This window comes from Phycodurus eques, chromosome 2 (genome assembly GCF_024500275.1).
Source record: "Phycodurus eques isolate BA_2022a chromosome 2, UOR_Pequ_1.1, whole genome shotgun sequence".
In the NCBI taxonomy this organism is placed as follows: Eukaryota; Metazoa; Chordata; class Actinopteri; order Syngnathiformes; family Syngnathidae; genus Phycodurus; species Phycodurus eques.
Window position 1 is genome coordinate 12,624,499 of NC_084526.1, and position 16,831 is coordinate 12,641,329.

At 42.8% G+C, this 16,831-nt stretch overlaps 1 protein-coding gene across 2 annotated transcripts in view; it reads left to right on the plus strand.

Annotated features, from left to right (window-relative positions):
* The window catches only part of LOC133397153 (MAM domain-containing glycosylphosphatidylinositol anchor protein 1), a 264,188-nt gene that overhangs the window by 53,648 nt on the left and 193,709 nt on the right, over positions 1–16,831 (plus strand). For both annotated transcript variants that reach the window (XM_061667731.1, XM_061667740.1), the window contains exon 3: positions 15,952–16,091. In XM_061667731.1, coding sequence (XP_061523715.1) covers positions 15,952–16,091 — 140 coding nt within the window. The remainder of the gene's footprint in view (positions 1–15,951; positions 16,092–16,831) is intronic.

Here is a 16,831-nt window from a genome sequence, read left to right on the forward strand (position 1 = left end):
CCTCATATTTAATTTTTTCCTTTGTTTCCCTTGTTATATTTTCTCTGTGTTCTCGCTTGTTTCGGAAATCTTACGTCTTACTATACACCCCTTCGCACTCAGATCTGGGCTTTTAAGTCTGCCTGCTCTCAGCTGCTAGTGAATATTTAATCTTCCGTTAAATAACGCATTGTCAAAGAATCACTGCCTTTGTAATACAATTAGCCACAAAGTACATTCCACTGTTTGTATTGCAAATGTGGTCAGTTTGTGTCGTGTTTCTGGCAAGAAATAAGCTCAGAAAAACACTTGCGATGTTTTTTGAAGTCATAGGATGAGCCAGATGCTTCTTTGCTGTGGCAAAAAAATGCCAAGTAGCTACTGACAGGTGTGCTATGTGTCCATATGTGCAACAGTGGGCAAGCGATTGGGACGTTGTTGTATAAGAGTCTGTTGAGAAATGATCATAACCTGTTTTATATCATCATTTTCATTCAGAATACTAATTACAAACAGCAACAAACTTTTTAAATTGTTTTTTTTATTTGGTGGGAGTTTTTTGTCACCTCAATTTTCATCCATCCATTTTCCGTACCGCTTTATCCTCACAATGGTCGCGGGCGTGCTGGAGCCTATCACAGCTATCTTCGGGCGAGAGGTGGGTACACCGTGAACTGGTCGCCAGCCAATCGCAGGGCACATATAAACAAACAACCATTCGCCCACACATTCACACCTAAGGGAAATTTAGAGTCCTCAATCAACCTACCATGCATGTTTTTGGGATGTAGGGAGGAAACCGGAGCGCCTGGAGAAAACCCACGCATGCACGGGGAGAACATGTGAACTCCACACAAGGCGGGGCCAGGATTTGAACCCCGGTCCTCAGAACTGTGAGGCAGATGTGCTAGGCAGATGTGCTAACCAGTTGTCCACCGTGGCCGCTACCTCAATTTCAATTAAAAATATTTATTTCTGGTACAAAGCACACAATATTGAAGTTATTTACAAACATGATGTTATCATTGTTAATAAATAACAGTAATCCCCATTCACTTGTAACAGCTTATCCAAAAAGCCTTTTTGTCTCTGGTGAAAGTTTCCAATACTATCCTTAGTAAAATGATCACTGCTGAGGTGGATGTAGTTGTTGATTTTCAGATCACATCAGCGTGGCTCCACATGAAGTCAACATCTTATTCATGTGCTCATTTTTGGGGAATTTAAATAATGACACTGAGCTGTTCTATAAATTGTGGCATCCAGGAAAGATGCATACAGGTATGGGTGGTGTAAGCATATTGCTAGCTAACTGCACGCTGTAGTGGTACAAATTATATAGTGTGGGGGGTTTGGGTGGGGGGGGACTCATGCTGGAGTTTAAAGCTATATCTCCACAAATGACTACTACATAGTTCTCAATCTTTGCACATTTTCAGTAAATACGGTATATTCAAATGTGTAGTGTATTTAGAAACTAATCTATGATTTCACTCTATAAATATTTTAACAGTTTCACTTAAGATGACCTTAAAGTATTTAAACCTGATTATGTTTGTATTAGGCTTTACGCGATCAGGATTTCTGGGGCCGATCACCGATCAGCCAGTTTAAAAAAAAAAAACGATAACCGATCACCGATCCGATCACAAGATGGAACAATTTGTCTATTTATATGACTTGTTCATTTATTGTATGTACTTATCCATCCATCTTCTGTACAGTTTATCCTCACAAGGGTTGCGGCGGTGCTGGAGCCCGTCCATCCGTCCCAGCTCAAATTATTCTCTAGCATTTTAGACAAAAGTTAAAACACGAATGACCTCGAGGGGGCATTCAAGGACTGGCCACTGACATAAATTTAGGTCAAATCAACATTACATGACAGAAATAATGGCTGCTAACTTACTGCAATTAAGTTACTTTATTGCAATAGAAATTACTTTAATAAATACTGTTAATGACATGCTTACTCTAACTTTCTCACTGTCTCAGTTATATGGATGGGTGTTGTCCAGAGTTCAAGTCCGATTTATCCCCCCCCCCCCCCCCCCCACGCTGCATTGCTTGAACGCGGCATGCCCCTTGTCTACATTCTTCAGGTGCACGATCAAATGTGTTATGTTGAAGCATTTAGATGATGTTCCCCACGACGTACTTCAGTGGTGCACTGACTGCAAATAACTTACGTGTTGTTTGAAACACAATAGTCCCACACCGACGACATGTTTTTTCTCCGGCAAGATTGAAAAAACTTCATTGGCCGTCAGATAGTTACAGTACTGCGCAACAAGACACGTGATAAGGCTATAAATAAACTCGCTTTTGGATTCATACGTGACGAAGATGCGGAGTTAAATGTCTCTGTCACTGTGATCGATAACGTCATTGATCGGATTGGCGACTTATGACATGAAAGCCGATCAGTATAAAAGGCTAATTATCGGTACCAATAACACCGATCAGATCGGCGTAAAGTCTAGTGTGCATCACTAAAGAAAACTCTCTGGATGTCCTGGTGAGATTCATTGTGGTCATCTACAACCATGCATTTCTTGTTAGAAGCTATATTCCTTATTTTCACTTCAGCATTCCCCCCATGTTTTAGTAATCACACCGGTTAACTTTAGTTTTTTACACTTGTGTGGTGTAATTGCAATTAAAAGCATTGTCTGTACTGATCATATATATAGTTAAAAAAACAGGCTGGGTTCGGTACACGGACAGGTAGTCAGCGAGGGCAAGGACATCCAAAAAAACGTTAGTCAAAAAGACAAGGTCAATAATCAAACAGGGTCGAGGCTTACTATGAGTCACTGGCGAGAACAAGGACTACTGGAACATGACGGCAAGGTATAACGAGCCGAGGACAAGGCAGAATGAGACATGAGGTTAAATACATGCAGTAATCAGGGATAACGAGGCACGCAGGTGAGGAAGGCACAATCAGGAGCGGGTGAGCACAAGTCAGTGAGGGAGGCAGAAAACACACACAGGCACAGAACTGACATCAAAATGGTTTTGTTTTGACTGTCGGATGACCGAGAAACAGACACGTAAGTATATTATATTCACCTCAAGGTAGCTTTGTTTGGTGAAAAGCTGTATCTGTATGTCTTTTCAGCACTCTAACTTCCATCAGATTTACTTCTCTATCAAATTTCAGAGATGGTCTTTCTATTATTACTATATTATATTGATTTAAATAAAAGGCTCAGGTGGTAGAGGTCTTTTTTCTGGATCCAAATGAGTTTGACCAGCGACCTGGAACAAACTGTGTTCAACCTTCAATGTTCAACTGTATTCAAATCCTAGATTATAGATAAGTACTTTTAGGTATGACTGTTCTGCTGAATTAAGAAACAGACTTTCAAACACTTTCCTTTTGCTTCGAAATATTTTTTATGTTTTTTACATTTACATCCAACCCTCTCACTCCTGTTTGCGCCCTTCCACTCACACACCAAGTCCAGCTCTCCAGTTCTTCCTAATCCTTTCTTCCTACCTCCTTCCTTCCGCCCACTTCACCTGAATTGCCCGCCGCTGCATTGTCGACTGCTCCGCATGCACAAGGAATTCCTCTTCTCGTTATCCGCTTCGTGTGTGTCATTAAAAATGAGTTGGGTTATTATGGTTGAGTAGAATTAGGTCATGTCGACAGTCAGGCAGACGGATGATGCGGGCCTTACGACCTCCCGTGCTACATCGCCTCGTCTTGCCTCCGAAATATAAAGTGCGTCTTACTGCGCCCTCCTCTTCCCGCCCTGTCATTATGAGGTTACATTCCTGTTGGCCTGAGCTGCCTCCGCTCTCCTCTCCATCACGCTACACTCAAATTATTCCCTGCCTCTCCTCATCATACCCGTGCTATTCCAGCTACCTTAACCGGAATCACCATATGTTACACCTAAGGAGGTTTAGGTGGCATATGGCTCTACGCGCACGTATTCAAAGTAAAGGAAGCTGAACGTTTTGCTGTCGTTTTTTTAAGCTCCCCACCAGCTGTTACCATGCCCTGTTTGTTAATTTCCCCCTGTCTTTCGCTCACATCATTGGTTCTTGTCATAACAGATGCTCTCAGACACCCAGAGGTTGGTTGGAATAATGTGGGTAGTTTGTATCACTAAAAAAAACTCTCTGGATGTCCGGTGAGATTCATTGTGGTCATCTACAACCATGCATTTCTTGTTAGAAGCTATATTCCTTATTTTCACTTCAGCATTCCCCCCATGTTTTAGTAATCACACCGGTTAACTTTAGTTTTTTACACTTGTGTGGTGTAATTGCAATTAAAAGCATTGTCTGTACTGATCACAAATATATATATATATATATATATATATATATATATATATATAGCGCAAAAGACTCTGGGGGGGGAATCTGGGGGCACGGTGGACGACTGGTTAGAGCGTCAGCCTCACAGTTCTGAGGACCCGGGGTTCCATCCCCGGCCCCGCCTGTGTGGAGTTTGCATGTTCTCCCCGTGCCTGCGTGGGTTTTCTCCGGGCACTCCGGTTTCCTCCCACATCCCAAAAACATGCATTAATTGGAGACTCTAAATTGCCCGTAGGCATGACTGTGAGTGCGAATGGTTGTTTGTTTCTATGTGCCCTGCGATTGGCTGGCAACCGGTTCAGGGTGTACCCCGCCTCCTGCCCGATGACAGCTGGGATAGGCTCCAGCATGCCCGCGACCCTAGTGAGGAGAAGCGGCTCAGAAAATGGATGGATGGATGGAGTTGAATCTTGATAATGACACTGAATGCCAAGAGAGGGCCACAGGAGCAAATCACATGACTTGAGATTCAAATGTTAATAATAAAATAATTGAAAGTCACAAATTAAGATAACCAGAGGAAAGTCACGGGTGCATCCCCTGCCAGTAGATCAAATATGAGTCATGTAATTGCTTCAATATTGGCCTGTTGAACAACAAGATCCTCAGGATATACGTGATGTGTCTTTTCCCCCGTCTACCCACCACTATTTTCAACTAGACCACAAAATATAAGAGATTATCATTCTGTTTCAAAAATGTTATGGATTTTAATCAAAAATCACTCTCTTGCCTCCAGCAGTTTCAGAATGCAGCAGCTAGGCATCTCACTGACTCAAATAGAAAACAACCCCAATTTTAACACCATTACATTGGCTTCAAGTTAGTTTTAGAATTGATTTTAAGATTTTACTGTTGACTGTTAAAGCACATATGAGACAGCCATTTTAGCACAGTGTTTCTTAATTTACATGTTCCAATTACAATATGTCAAGAACGAGTGGTTGTGACAGTGAAGTTTATGCGCACATTGAGAAAAATAGTTTTCCTAAAAGTTTGTTAGATGTTAAATATACATTTTAAAGATAACTTTGGAAGTTCGGCTCTACTCAAAACACAGTGGATTATTTTACTCAGTTTGTTGGAGTACCATTTGGTCTAATAATTAAATTTAAGGCTTTACTGCAATTTAGAGTTAAAACATGAATAAATCATGTGAAAAAAACTTTTTCTTCACATCCACTTTGTCTTTGGCTTATATTCATAATCAATGAATTGTGATACTTGCTTCCATTCCATATCCTCTTCGCTTCACTCCCTCCATCACCTTGTTCTCTTTGGATCTTCACAACTATCGATCTCCAAGAAAGATCTAAGTCATTCTCATCTCTTTGACACTCACCTTATCTTTTCATCCTGGAGAAGAAGCTCCAGTGTTGCAGTTGAAGTCAAAGTTACGTTTGGCTGAAATCCTGATAATGTGGCTTCATCCGAAATGTTTTTACAACCTCAGAGAAAAGAATGGGAAGTTGACATTTCTGTAAGGAGATGATGCAATATAGCCTCAGATGGATGTAACACACAATGGCTTCCCATGTGTCTGATGTTTTAGAATTTTTCCGTGTGATAACCACGACCTGATCTGCAAATTAATTTCAAGGAACGAGCACAATATTTCAGATGCTTTTCTTTTGAGTAGCATACGGTACCTAAAAAAACATTATGTAAGCCTTTTTTAAACATACAGTCTATCCAAACCCAAATCAGACCTTCAACCTAACAGTTTCTATTAATTTCCATCCATCCATCCATCCATCCATCCATTTTCTACCGCTTATCCGGGTCGGGTCGCGGGGACAGTAGCTTTACCAGGGAGGCCCAGACTTCCCTCTCCCCAGCCACTTCATCCAGCTCTTCTGGGGGAATCCTGAGGCGTTCCCAGGCCAGCCGAAGGACGTAGTCTCTCCAGCGTGTCCTGGGTCGTCCCCGGGGTCTCCTCCCGGTGGGACGTGCCCGGAGCACCTCACCAGGAGGCATCCGGGAGGCATCCGAATCAGATGCCCCAGCCACCTCATCTGGCTCCTCTCGATGTGGAGGAGCAGCGACTCTACTCTGAGATCCTCCCGGATGACCGAGCTTCTCACCCTATCTCTAAGGGAGAGCCCGGACACCCTGCAGAGGAAACTCATTTGCTTGTATCAAGGATCATGTTCTTTCGGTCACGAGCCCTCCTCCAAGGACTCCAAAAAGGGTGGGTACTCTGAACTGCTGTTTGGTGCATAGGCACAAACAACAGTCAGGACCCGTCCCCGCCACCCAAAGGCGGAGGGAGGCTACCCTCACATCCACCGGGGTGAACCCCAACGTACAGGCGCCGAGCCGGGGGGCAATAAGTATACCCACACCTGCTCGGCGCCTCTCACCGTGGGCAACTCCAGAGTGGAAGAGAGTCCAACCCCTTTCGAGAGGACTGGTACCAGAGCCCAAGCTGTGTGTGGAGGCGAGTCCGACTATATCTAGTCGGAACTTCTCGACCTCACACACAAAGCTCGGGCTCCTTCCCTGCCAGAGAAGTGACATTCCACATCCCTAGAGCCACCTTCTGTAGCCGGGGATCGGATCGCCAAGGTCCCCGCCTCACACTGCACCCAACCCCAGTGGCCCCTCCCACAGGTGGTGAGCCCATGGGAAGGGGGACCCACGTTACCCTTTCGAGCTGTGCCCAGCCGGGCCCCATGGGTGCAGGCCCTGCCACCAGGCACTCGCCTTCGAGCCCCACCACCAGGCCTGGCTCCAGTGGGGGGCCCCGGTGACCCACGTCCGGGCAAGGGAAAACCAAGTCCATCGTTTGTCATCATCATAAGTGCTCTTTGAGCCGTGCTTTGTCTGGTCCCTCACTTCGGACCTGTTTGTCATGGGTGACCCTGCCAGGGGCGTGAAGCCCCCGACAACTTAGCTCCTAGGATCATTGGGACACACAAACCCCTCCACCACGATAAGGTGGAGGGGTTTGTGTGTCCCAATGATTGGCTCAAGGAGGTGTGCAATTAATTTAAGAAATTGTTTTTTTCATGGTCATGAAAACGTTTATCTGATAGGTTGCAGTTATGTCTTCTTTTTTGTTTTTTTATAAATGCTCTCCCTTTACTAAATAAAAGTAGGGCTGCACATTTCAAAATAAGAGCAAGTAAATAAAACAGTTATACGTGTTCAAATAAAATGCTTATCCACAGAGAAATAAACAAGTTTGAGTTTTCCCTTTTGTTTGGCTTCTTAATTGACACAGCAGTGAGGTCTCAAACAACTATCTCAGCTGTCATCGGGGCAGGAGGCGGGGTACACCCTGAACTGGTTGCCAGCCAATCGCAGGGCACATAGAAACAAACAGGCACGGGGGAGAACATGCAAACTCCACACAGGCGGGGCCGGGGATTGAACCCGGGTCCTCAGAACTGTGAGGCTGACACTCTAACTAGTCGCCCACCGGACCCGGATCGCGGTCCGCCAGTTAGTAACCACTGTAATAGGTCAAAGGAACTACAGTAGCAAGTCGTTTGAAGTATGCCTAGAAAGTTAAAATATATCCTAAACAAACATAACAATACCAATAATCCACATCAATGACCAATCACGCATGCTATGCTCAGTGAGTTTTTCAGTGAATAACTAAGGATAGGCTGTGATTGGCTGGCGACCAGTTCAGGGTGTACACCGCCTCTTGCCCGGAGTCAGCTGGGATAGGCTCCAGCCTGTCCGCGACCTTAGTGAGGATAAGCGGTACGGAAAAAAAATTAATGAATGAACTAAGGATAGGTTTCATGGAAAAAAAAGTGCAAATGTGAAATTCCCTCATCGCGAATTGGCAGGTATTCACTGTATACTGTATTAAAAATGTTATCCAAATATCTTCAATACTCTTTGAATTACATACAACATATAAACACAGGGGGCGGCACGGTGGCCTCATCCCAAAAACATGCATTAATTGGAGACTCTAAATTGCCCGTAGGCATGACTGTGAGTGCGAATGGTTGTTTGTTTCTATGTGCCCTGCGATTGGCTGGAAACCAGTTCAGGGTGTACCCCGCCTCCTGCCCGATGACAGCTGGGATTGGCTCCAGCACGCCCGCGACCCTAGTGAGGAGAAGCGGCTCAGAAAATGGATGGATGGATGGATATAAACACAGGCAAAACAGCCTCCCTACTTCTTTAAATACATACTGATCTTATAAGTGTGTGTGTGTGTGTGTACATATGTGCGTGTGTGTGTGTTTGCATGTATTGACTTCATGGGTAAGCACATAAACAACAGCTTGTGGTTGATTGAAAGCACCAATAAGGTTACGTAGGGTAGTCCTTTCATATATAGCAGCTATTTACCGTTCAGGCCAAATGTTAAATCAATGCACCAGGCATGTTTTGATATCCAGAGCTCCAATTGAGCCAACATGAAAGCGGACTCAGGGGATTGGATGGGGGTCATGGCACCAACTGCTTAGATCTCTTCATTCTGTATACTATGAGTATTTTTGCTGTTGTTGTCTGTCAGCTGGTGTGAAGGAATCGCTTGATGGGATCAACACCCCCAAGTTATTTTTCTTTTTGAGGCCCACATTTGTAACATTCTTTCTTTTTTTCCTATGTTAGCCTTTCCTTTCCCGCCATGATAGCAGAGGAAGTGCCAAAGCATCTCAAAAGCCTCTTGTGAATGAAGGGAATTGAAACGGAGCTCATCTGCATGCATGAGCAGCCCCATAAAGTAACTACGCATATCAATCACATTCTGCGTGGTTTCGCCTTCCAACGGATTCATGACCCTCCACGGGAATTCCTCTGCAGAAACACTGACACATGCATCCGGATCTACTGTACTACACACAAACACCCACACTTCCAGTTACTCTGATACACAGATTGCAACTGGCGCTCCGTCAAGCACTTTTTACACAGCCCTCCCATGTCGTTGTTAGTTCTGGAGAGAGATGTCCTGTCCCCTGTACACAAAAACAAACATGGCAGGCTGTGTACGACTCAATTAATCAGAGCAGCGACTTGCAGATAATTGTTCCACACATGACTAATGTGTATTGAATGATTCCAACCATGTGGAGACAACAAATTCAATCAGCGTCCTCCGGGACTTTTTTTTTTTGATCGATGGATCATCACAGTCGGATGGATTCCTGCTGGAGCAACCGCTTCTGAAGACTGATAGTCGCCTTTTATGCCAACAGAATAGATGCAATAGATGTATGAGCAGCACGGAACACAGCACGACTGCTAGTGGGAAGAGATTTTGCAAGGTTTTCACAAGAGGGATGTTCCTTAATGTAGTCCCCACAATGTAACAGCACGACGTAAGATTTGGCCGCAGCCCACAGTGTAAGCACAGACAAATTCCTTGTCCTCATGAGCCTATGCCAGATGCCTTAGGGCAGGGGTGTCAAACTCATTTTTGTCGCGGGCCACATCGTAGCTATGGTTCCACTTGGGGGGGCCGTTATGGCCGCAAACCCATATAAATGTATGATTGCCTCATATTATTCCATATATACAAATTAATGGATAATTAGTTTTGAAATCAGAAGCCAGTAAAAACTGTTTGTTCAACTCCAGTATGAATCAATTTTATTTTAAAAGGTGGCTGGGTAACAAAAGAATGCTTGCAATATCTCAATATTTTTTTAAAGTGAAGACAATTTGCAATTTTGGTATTTTAGCAAGAAACACAAATTTGATGCACACGCTCACGGGCCAGATAAAATGATGTGGTGGGCCGGATCTGCCCTGGGCCACCAGTTTGACACCTGTGCCTTAGGGCAAGAGACGTGTACACCCTGGAATGGTCACCAGTCAATCGCAAGCCAACAATTCTTAACCCTCTTTACTTTTTCTTTCATGCATTACTGTCGTTTTCCAGTGCAGGGATCCTCTTAATTTGAATAACAATAGAGGCTCAAGGGATTTAAGTCTTAAAGGGCATCTTGATGTTTTAGAGCTGTCCAGGTTGCAGTTTAGAATCCTCACGGACGAGTGATGATTTTATGAGTGCTGCAATGGTTCTTAAATGTTTCGGTTCTAGTGCAGGGGTGTCAAACTCAGTTTTATCTATGGTTGGGCATCGAGAATCGAGAACAGATTGGAAAAGCGACTAACATTCCGGAATGAAAAATTCCGTTCCCAGTTTCGACGCCTACAGTCCGCCGACCCCGAAGAAAGAAGAAGAAAGTGGCGAAAACCAACGAAGAAGAACGTGCATGAAGACATGCTTGTGACCAACAAAACTCTGTCTTAACTTTGGTAAAATAAATGACCAGTTGCCTCAGTGCAACACTTGGAATAAGATTATATTGTGCAAAGGAGGCTTTCACGAGAAGTCTGACCCGCTCCCTCCTCCTCCAAGCCTCAGCCTATGCCGCGCGGAACTTCAGTCAAGTCAGATTGTGTGAATGAAACAATAAAATACGTCTATGCCCACATTGAGGCAGCGAACATGTTAAACGGTGGGTTGCACTATTGCACTGATGGTTTTTAGCGTTTATTTTAGTCTTCAAATCAACGTAAGAGCTGATGACAGAAAAAAAAAAAAGCTTAACATTGAGCTAAAACTTCACCAAAGGTCAAACTAGCAACTTTAAATACAATGAATTGGGACAAAATTCACAAAAACATTGTCTCACAGTTCCACAAACACTAACCTTGTATCTCATCAGTGGGTAGGTAAAGGAATCAATGTGTTATAGTATTTTGTTCCATTTATTACTCTCTTTCTTGCCTTCTAGGTTTCTTTCCTTTTAAAAATTCACCAGTGTCGTGTGAAGTTACTTTTCTGAGTTCCGGTGCGTACCCTTCAAAAGGCTACAAGTTCAAAACAAGAACTCAAGTTGAAACTTGCACATATGAACCATTTGACGATAAAACAGTTAAACTTTTAGCTGAAACATTAATTAATGAGTCAATTGTGTTAGTTCACACACATTGCCTTTTAGTTCATAGGTTTGATATTGATACTGGTTATAGAAAACACCGAGTCAAATGTTCATTGTAGTCTATGCTGCGGGCTGCTAAGAAAATGGATGTTGATAATTTGGACACCCTTTTTTAAACCATGCAAACTTTTTTGACCCAGCCCCCTAAAAAAATCGGAATCGAGAATCGTTTGGAAACGGAATCGAAATGAAGAACAGGAGTCGGGACCGGAATCGCTCAAATTGAAACGATGCCCAACCCTAATTAAAATTCTACTTTTTAAAATCGGAAAAGATGTCTTGTTATTGTATACTTTACATTGTAGCATTAGATTGAATTGAACAATCAAATATTTTTCTTTCACAGTACAATACTGCTATGCAACACATACAGTACTGCTCATGGTGATTTCTAAATGGACTTCATCTCTAATGTATGCCCAAAAGGCTTCCAGCGACCTATGAAGAACCCTGGCTTGTGTGCAATTAGCATCAACTGGCGTCACCCCCCAGTGACGAGGGGAGACAAAAGAGAGGGTGGGGGGGGGGGCAGGCGCAGCGAAACAACAGGCGAGGAGGAAAAAATGCCAGAGAGGAGTGTTAAACCCCCGGGAGAGTCGCGGGAGTCGGGACAGCACAATGATGTGATTAGAATCGATTCATGTGGAGAACAAATCCTCACGGTGCTCAACAACTGTTATCATTGAACAGACAGCAAGCGAGTGGGCGGCCTGTTCACCTTACAACTTCGGCTCACATCAGGTATAAGGCCGCAGCTCATCTCAAGTTCAGGAATGATGTTCATGCATCTGCTTTTCTAAGTGAGAGACAGCCTGAACACAAAAGTCAAGACGTAAGCCTCTTCAATCTAGGCCATCTTTATTACAAGTGGGACTTGTTAGTAAGAATTCAATAGAAAAAGTGGATGTTTTGTTCAAGAACATATCAAGCAAGAGGAGTCATGATGTGACTTTCACAATGCAACTAGTGTGTATCGTGCATTCAAGGGTGCATTTAAAAACAGTCACTCTCCGCCATTATGTGTTGTAGTCAGGTTTACACTAAAATTCAATACCACAAATTCAAAATCACCAGTCTTAACCCTTATTTTTACGATGGCACGAGCATGCCAAGGCCTTCTTAAAATTCTATTCTTTCTTTCGGCCTTTGTTCGTAGGCCAAATAAATCTTTCAATCTCAGTTTTGAGGACTTGTCCAGCTTTAAAAACTGAACATATTTTGCAAATGTGTTGATCACTTTTACTCGAGAGTACGGTAGGAGTTGCTGACATGACCTGACATATTCTGCCTTGTTCGGAATTTTGAAAATTGAAGCCCCTGAAGTCAATTTCCCTCAGTAACAAACAATTTGGTAGAAATGTCCATCATGAGTAGGCCCACAAAAAAAAAGTCTCCAAAAGTCATTTCTCATAAGACACAGTAGGTTTTGGGTTGAAGCTCCCATTTTAGGGTTATTTTGGTCATTCCCAAGGGGTCCTTCGGGAAAAAAAACAGTACTGTAAAAACTGTAAAATACGAAAACGACTTAGCTCCGCAAACTCAAAGCCAGACTGAGTGTCTTGACTGTGATGGAGGACCTGAGATTCATGTTGCTCTCCACTTCCAGAAATGATTCAATGCAATAACTCCGCCCCTAATTCTATGGTTTCCTTTAAAACTCACATCAGATCCTGCAACTGGCACACTTCCTAAATTGCGTGCCCCTGACATGCATCATCGCTTTGGAAGGGCTGGCTGCTTGCGGCTTTAATTTAGCAGTACTGAATATGCACAGTATCTATTAAAGTTTCAATTTTTTCTGCAGCCTGGCTTGGCAGCAAAATCAGTTTGGTCTGAATTATTTGCATTATGTGCTGTTGTAATCCAAGTCATAAAATGGTTTTGCTTGATTTAAAAAAAAATAATGTAATTCTTTTTTTTCATGTCAGAACTAAATTTTCTTTTAAGGCCAATAAAATTCTTGGAACGTTATGAGGTTAAAAAAAGGATAAAATTCTACACTACAATACAAAAACCTGAAGATGAAGTAAGACTGATATCTTAGAATAAACAGACAAGATTTGTAATAATCTAAATTCTATTGATGATATCCATTCCTTGTAATATAATACAATTTTCACTAGTTCCCAGTATTACAATCTGTATATACTGCAGAAGCAATGGGTTAGATGCCTTGCATGAAAGGCATGTTAGTAGCAGTTGCTGTGGAAGGGGGGATGGGGGATGGGGGGGGGGGGGGGGGGGGGGGTCATGTCATGTGTGTAAAGAAAACAACTTTCATGCCCTGTGTACACATTATTATGCTCATAGAACTTCAAGTATATTGAAAGAGCTTTGTGTGCTTGTTGTAGTAGTAGTGTGGGAATGAGTTCAGAAGATAGGGAGCTGATATAAAATGGTGAATAATTGTCTGCTTAAAGCTGATTGGTGTGTCTGCATTAGTTTGCCTCTCTCCAGAGAGAGAGGTTGGATAGAGCGGCTCCTCTGTGTACTCCCGCCTCCAGCAGCTAGGCAGCTTCAGCTGAGTGATCGGAGAGAGAACTGACGGCAGCGAGGCAGATATGCGGAAGATGGAGCGGGAAGGAAAGAAATGTGAGACAGAGGGATGATGGAGACAGAGGGATGGAGAAAAAATCACTACACCGCTTCAGTGAGTTATGTCTGAAAGTTACAGGCAAAGAAATAGAATCTAGTGTTGCACCTCTGATGTCCCAACGATTGACACGGAAGATGGCCCAATGATTGAATGAACAGTAACAAAAAAAAAAAAAAAAAAAAACAGCCAATGAAGGTACACTCAGACCACACAGAAAGACTGGACCGAAAAAGGACACTGAACATGTCCTGGAAAAAGAGGATGTCTGGTCACCCAGTTCTATGAAGGGCAATAGGTAAAATATAGTCCAACATCCAATCCATTCAGTTTCTACTGGGACACAGGTTCGCTGGATCCTATCCCAGCTAACTTTGGGCTAGATGTGGTGTACACCTGAGACTGGTAGCCAGCCAATGACAGGGCATATAAAGACAAAACATTCATATTCACACGTATGGACAATTTCAAGTTGTTTTTGCTTACCAATCCGCTTTTAAAACTTTATAATAATGGACAAATATGTCTTCTGATTTCAAAATTAGTTATCCATCAATTTGATGAATACATTGGAACATGAATAGCAAAACTCTGTGGATAACTGACGCTATAAAACACCGCTAAGCATTTTCAGGCTTGGTTCTCTCCCTCCCTTAAATTCAATTTTAAAAAAAGCATCGTTTGAATTTGAGCGATTCCGGTCCTGATTCCGGTTCCTCGTTTCCATTCCGATTCTTTTAGGGGGCTTGGTCAAAAAGGTTTGCATGGTTTAAATAAAGGGTCTCCAAATTATGAACATCCATTTTCTTTGCAGCCCGCAGTATAGACTAAAATGAACATTTGACTGGCGGGTTTTTATAACCAGTATCAATATCAAACCTATGAACTAAAAGGCAATGTGTGTGAAACTAACCCAATTGACTTAACAACTCAGTGTTGGCATGGATGTATTTTATTGTTTCAGTCACCCAATTTCACTTGACTGAAGTTCCATGCGGTGTAGGCTGAGGCTTGGAACGGGAGGGAAGCGCGTCAGACTTCTACACATCGTGATAGCCTCCTTTGCACAATATAATCTTATTCCAAGTGTTGCACTGAGGGAGCTAGTCATTTATTTTAACAAAGTTAAGACACTTTTGCTCGCTGCCGCCGTTGGGCACAAACACAGCTTTGTGCGCGTTCTTCTTTGTTGGTTTTCGCCAGTTTCTTTTTCGGGGTCTGCGGACTGTAGGCATCGAAACTGGGAACCAATTTTTTTTTAATTCAAAGGATTCCGGGAATATTAGTCTCAGTTCCAATTGGTTCTCGATTCTCGATGCCGAAACGTAATTAGAATAAAATAAAATTTGAATAATGTGATATTTCCTTCAGGTCATAAATGTTGTAATTATACAAATTATTAAGTAAATAAATAACTTAAAGCCATATTCTGTATACCATACTTTTCTAAGATTAAAATGGCTTGTCGAAATCCTTTCCACAATAGACAGCAAGGAGAACCGTGTAGCTGCCATTGCCAAGGTGACTCCAAATAACCTACTTCAGTGTTTTATATTAGCAGAGGTCACTCCTTACCACTGCCTACACAGCTGCTCATTGCTCTTTAGCAATCAGTTACGGACAAAAATACTCAGTTACTTTTACTTTCAAAATCATGTTAACTATGGTTCAGCTGGTAGAGCACGTTGTACAGTGACCAAAGGGTTGCCGGTTCAAATCCTGGCTCTGACTGTCTGGATGTCTGTCTGTCTGTCTTCAGGTGAGCTCCTGAACCCTAATTTGCTCCTAGTGGACCTGCCAGTGCCTTGCATTGGTTTGTGAATGTATGGGTGAATGTGAGGGTTTCTAAAGTGCTTTGGGCACTGTGATGGTGTAGATAAAGTGCTATATAAGTGCAGTCCATTTACCATTTTTATGTCATTCCACTGTTGGAATGGTTCAGTCCATTTTATTAAGATTTTCTACGGGTGACGTATTGATAAAGCACCAGTGTTGAGATACATTTCTTGACCTTTTCGTGTTTGAGAGAGCTTACCGGGTACTGATTATGTACTGTTCTTTTTCTCCCCCTGCTATGATATGTCTGTCTCGCCACCCATGCATGCACCAAAGCTCCTGCTAATGCCCAGATTGTGCACTCGGGTGCTGCGTGCAACGTCAAGGATGATAACATCAGTGAGAGGATCTACACAATCAAAGAGGGAGACACGCTTGTGCTTCAGTGCATCATGAAGGGACACCCGAGACCTCAGGTGAGCTCCTGCATCTGCTGATGTTTGTTTGTTGTTATGTTCTTATTTTGGGATAGTTACATGCACTCCTCATGTCTTCTTGGGAAACATTTGAATATGAAGTATGCATTTCAAAACTAGGCTAATGGACACTGATAGCAGTTTTCAGTGTTGTACCTAAACTAGTTCAATGAATGAAAGTTCATGAACTGGTTCATATTTTGTGTGAACATGAATTGAACATTTCTGCCTGATGAATGTAATTGAGAACATGCTCATTCTGGCACCAAAGAACGGTTTTGGAATGAAAGTTCATTCGGATACAAGAGTGCCAGGTATTTTTAGGGTCTTCCACGACAAACCAGTCTGAACCCACTTTATACTGTAGAAGCCTTCATATGTCGGCGGATAAACGCTGTATTTGGCAACCGATTCAGTACTGCCACGGTGGCCATTCATGGCAGACGTCGTAGCTGCATGAGAATGCGAGGTGCGTTCAGGGGCACTGCGCAAATGGAAGAGAATGTTTTCTTCCGTGGTTCTTTTGTAATACAATTCTTTACTTAAAACTCTGTACGATCTCACGGTCACATATGGAATTTATTTTGTTTTGTAAAAGAAGAATAAATGGCTACCAGTGTGGACTGAAAGGGTGGCAACACTGGGAAAATGAAATGCCAGTATTTTAAGGGAATAACGACAGCAACATACTCAAAAACAAAACAAAAAAGAACTATGAACTAGTTTGTTTTTGGAATGGT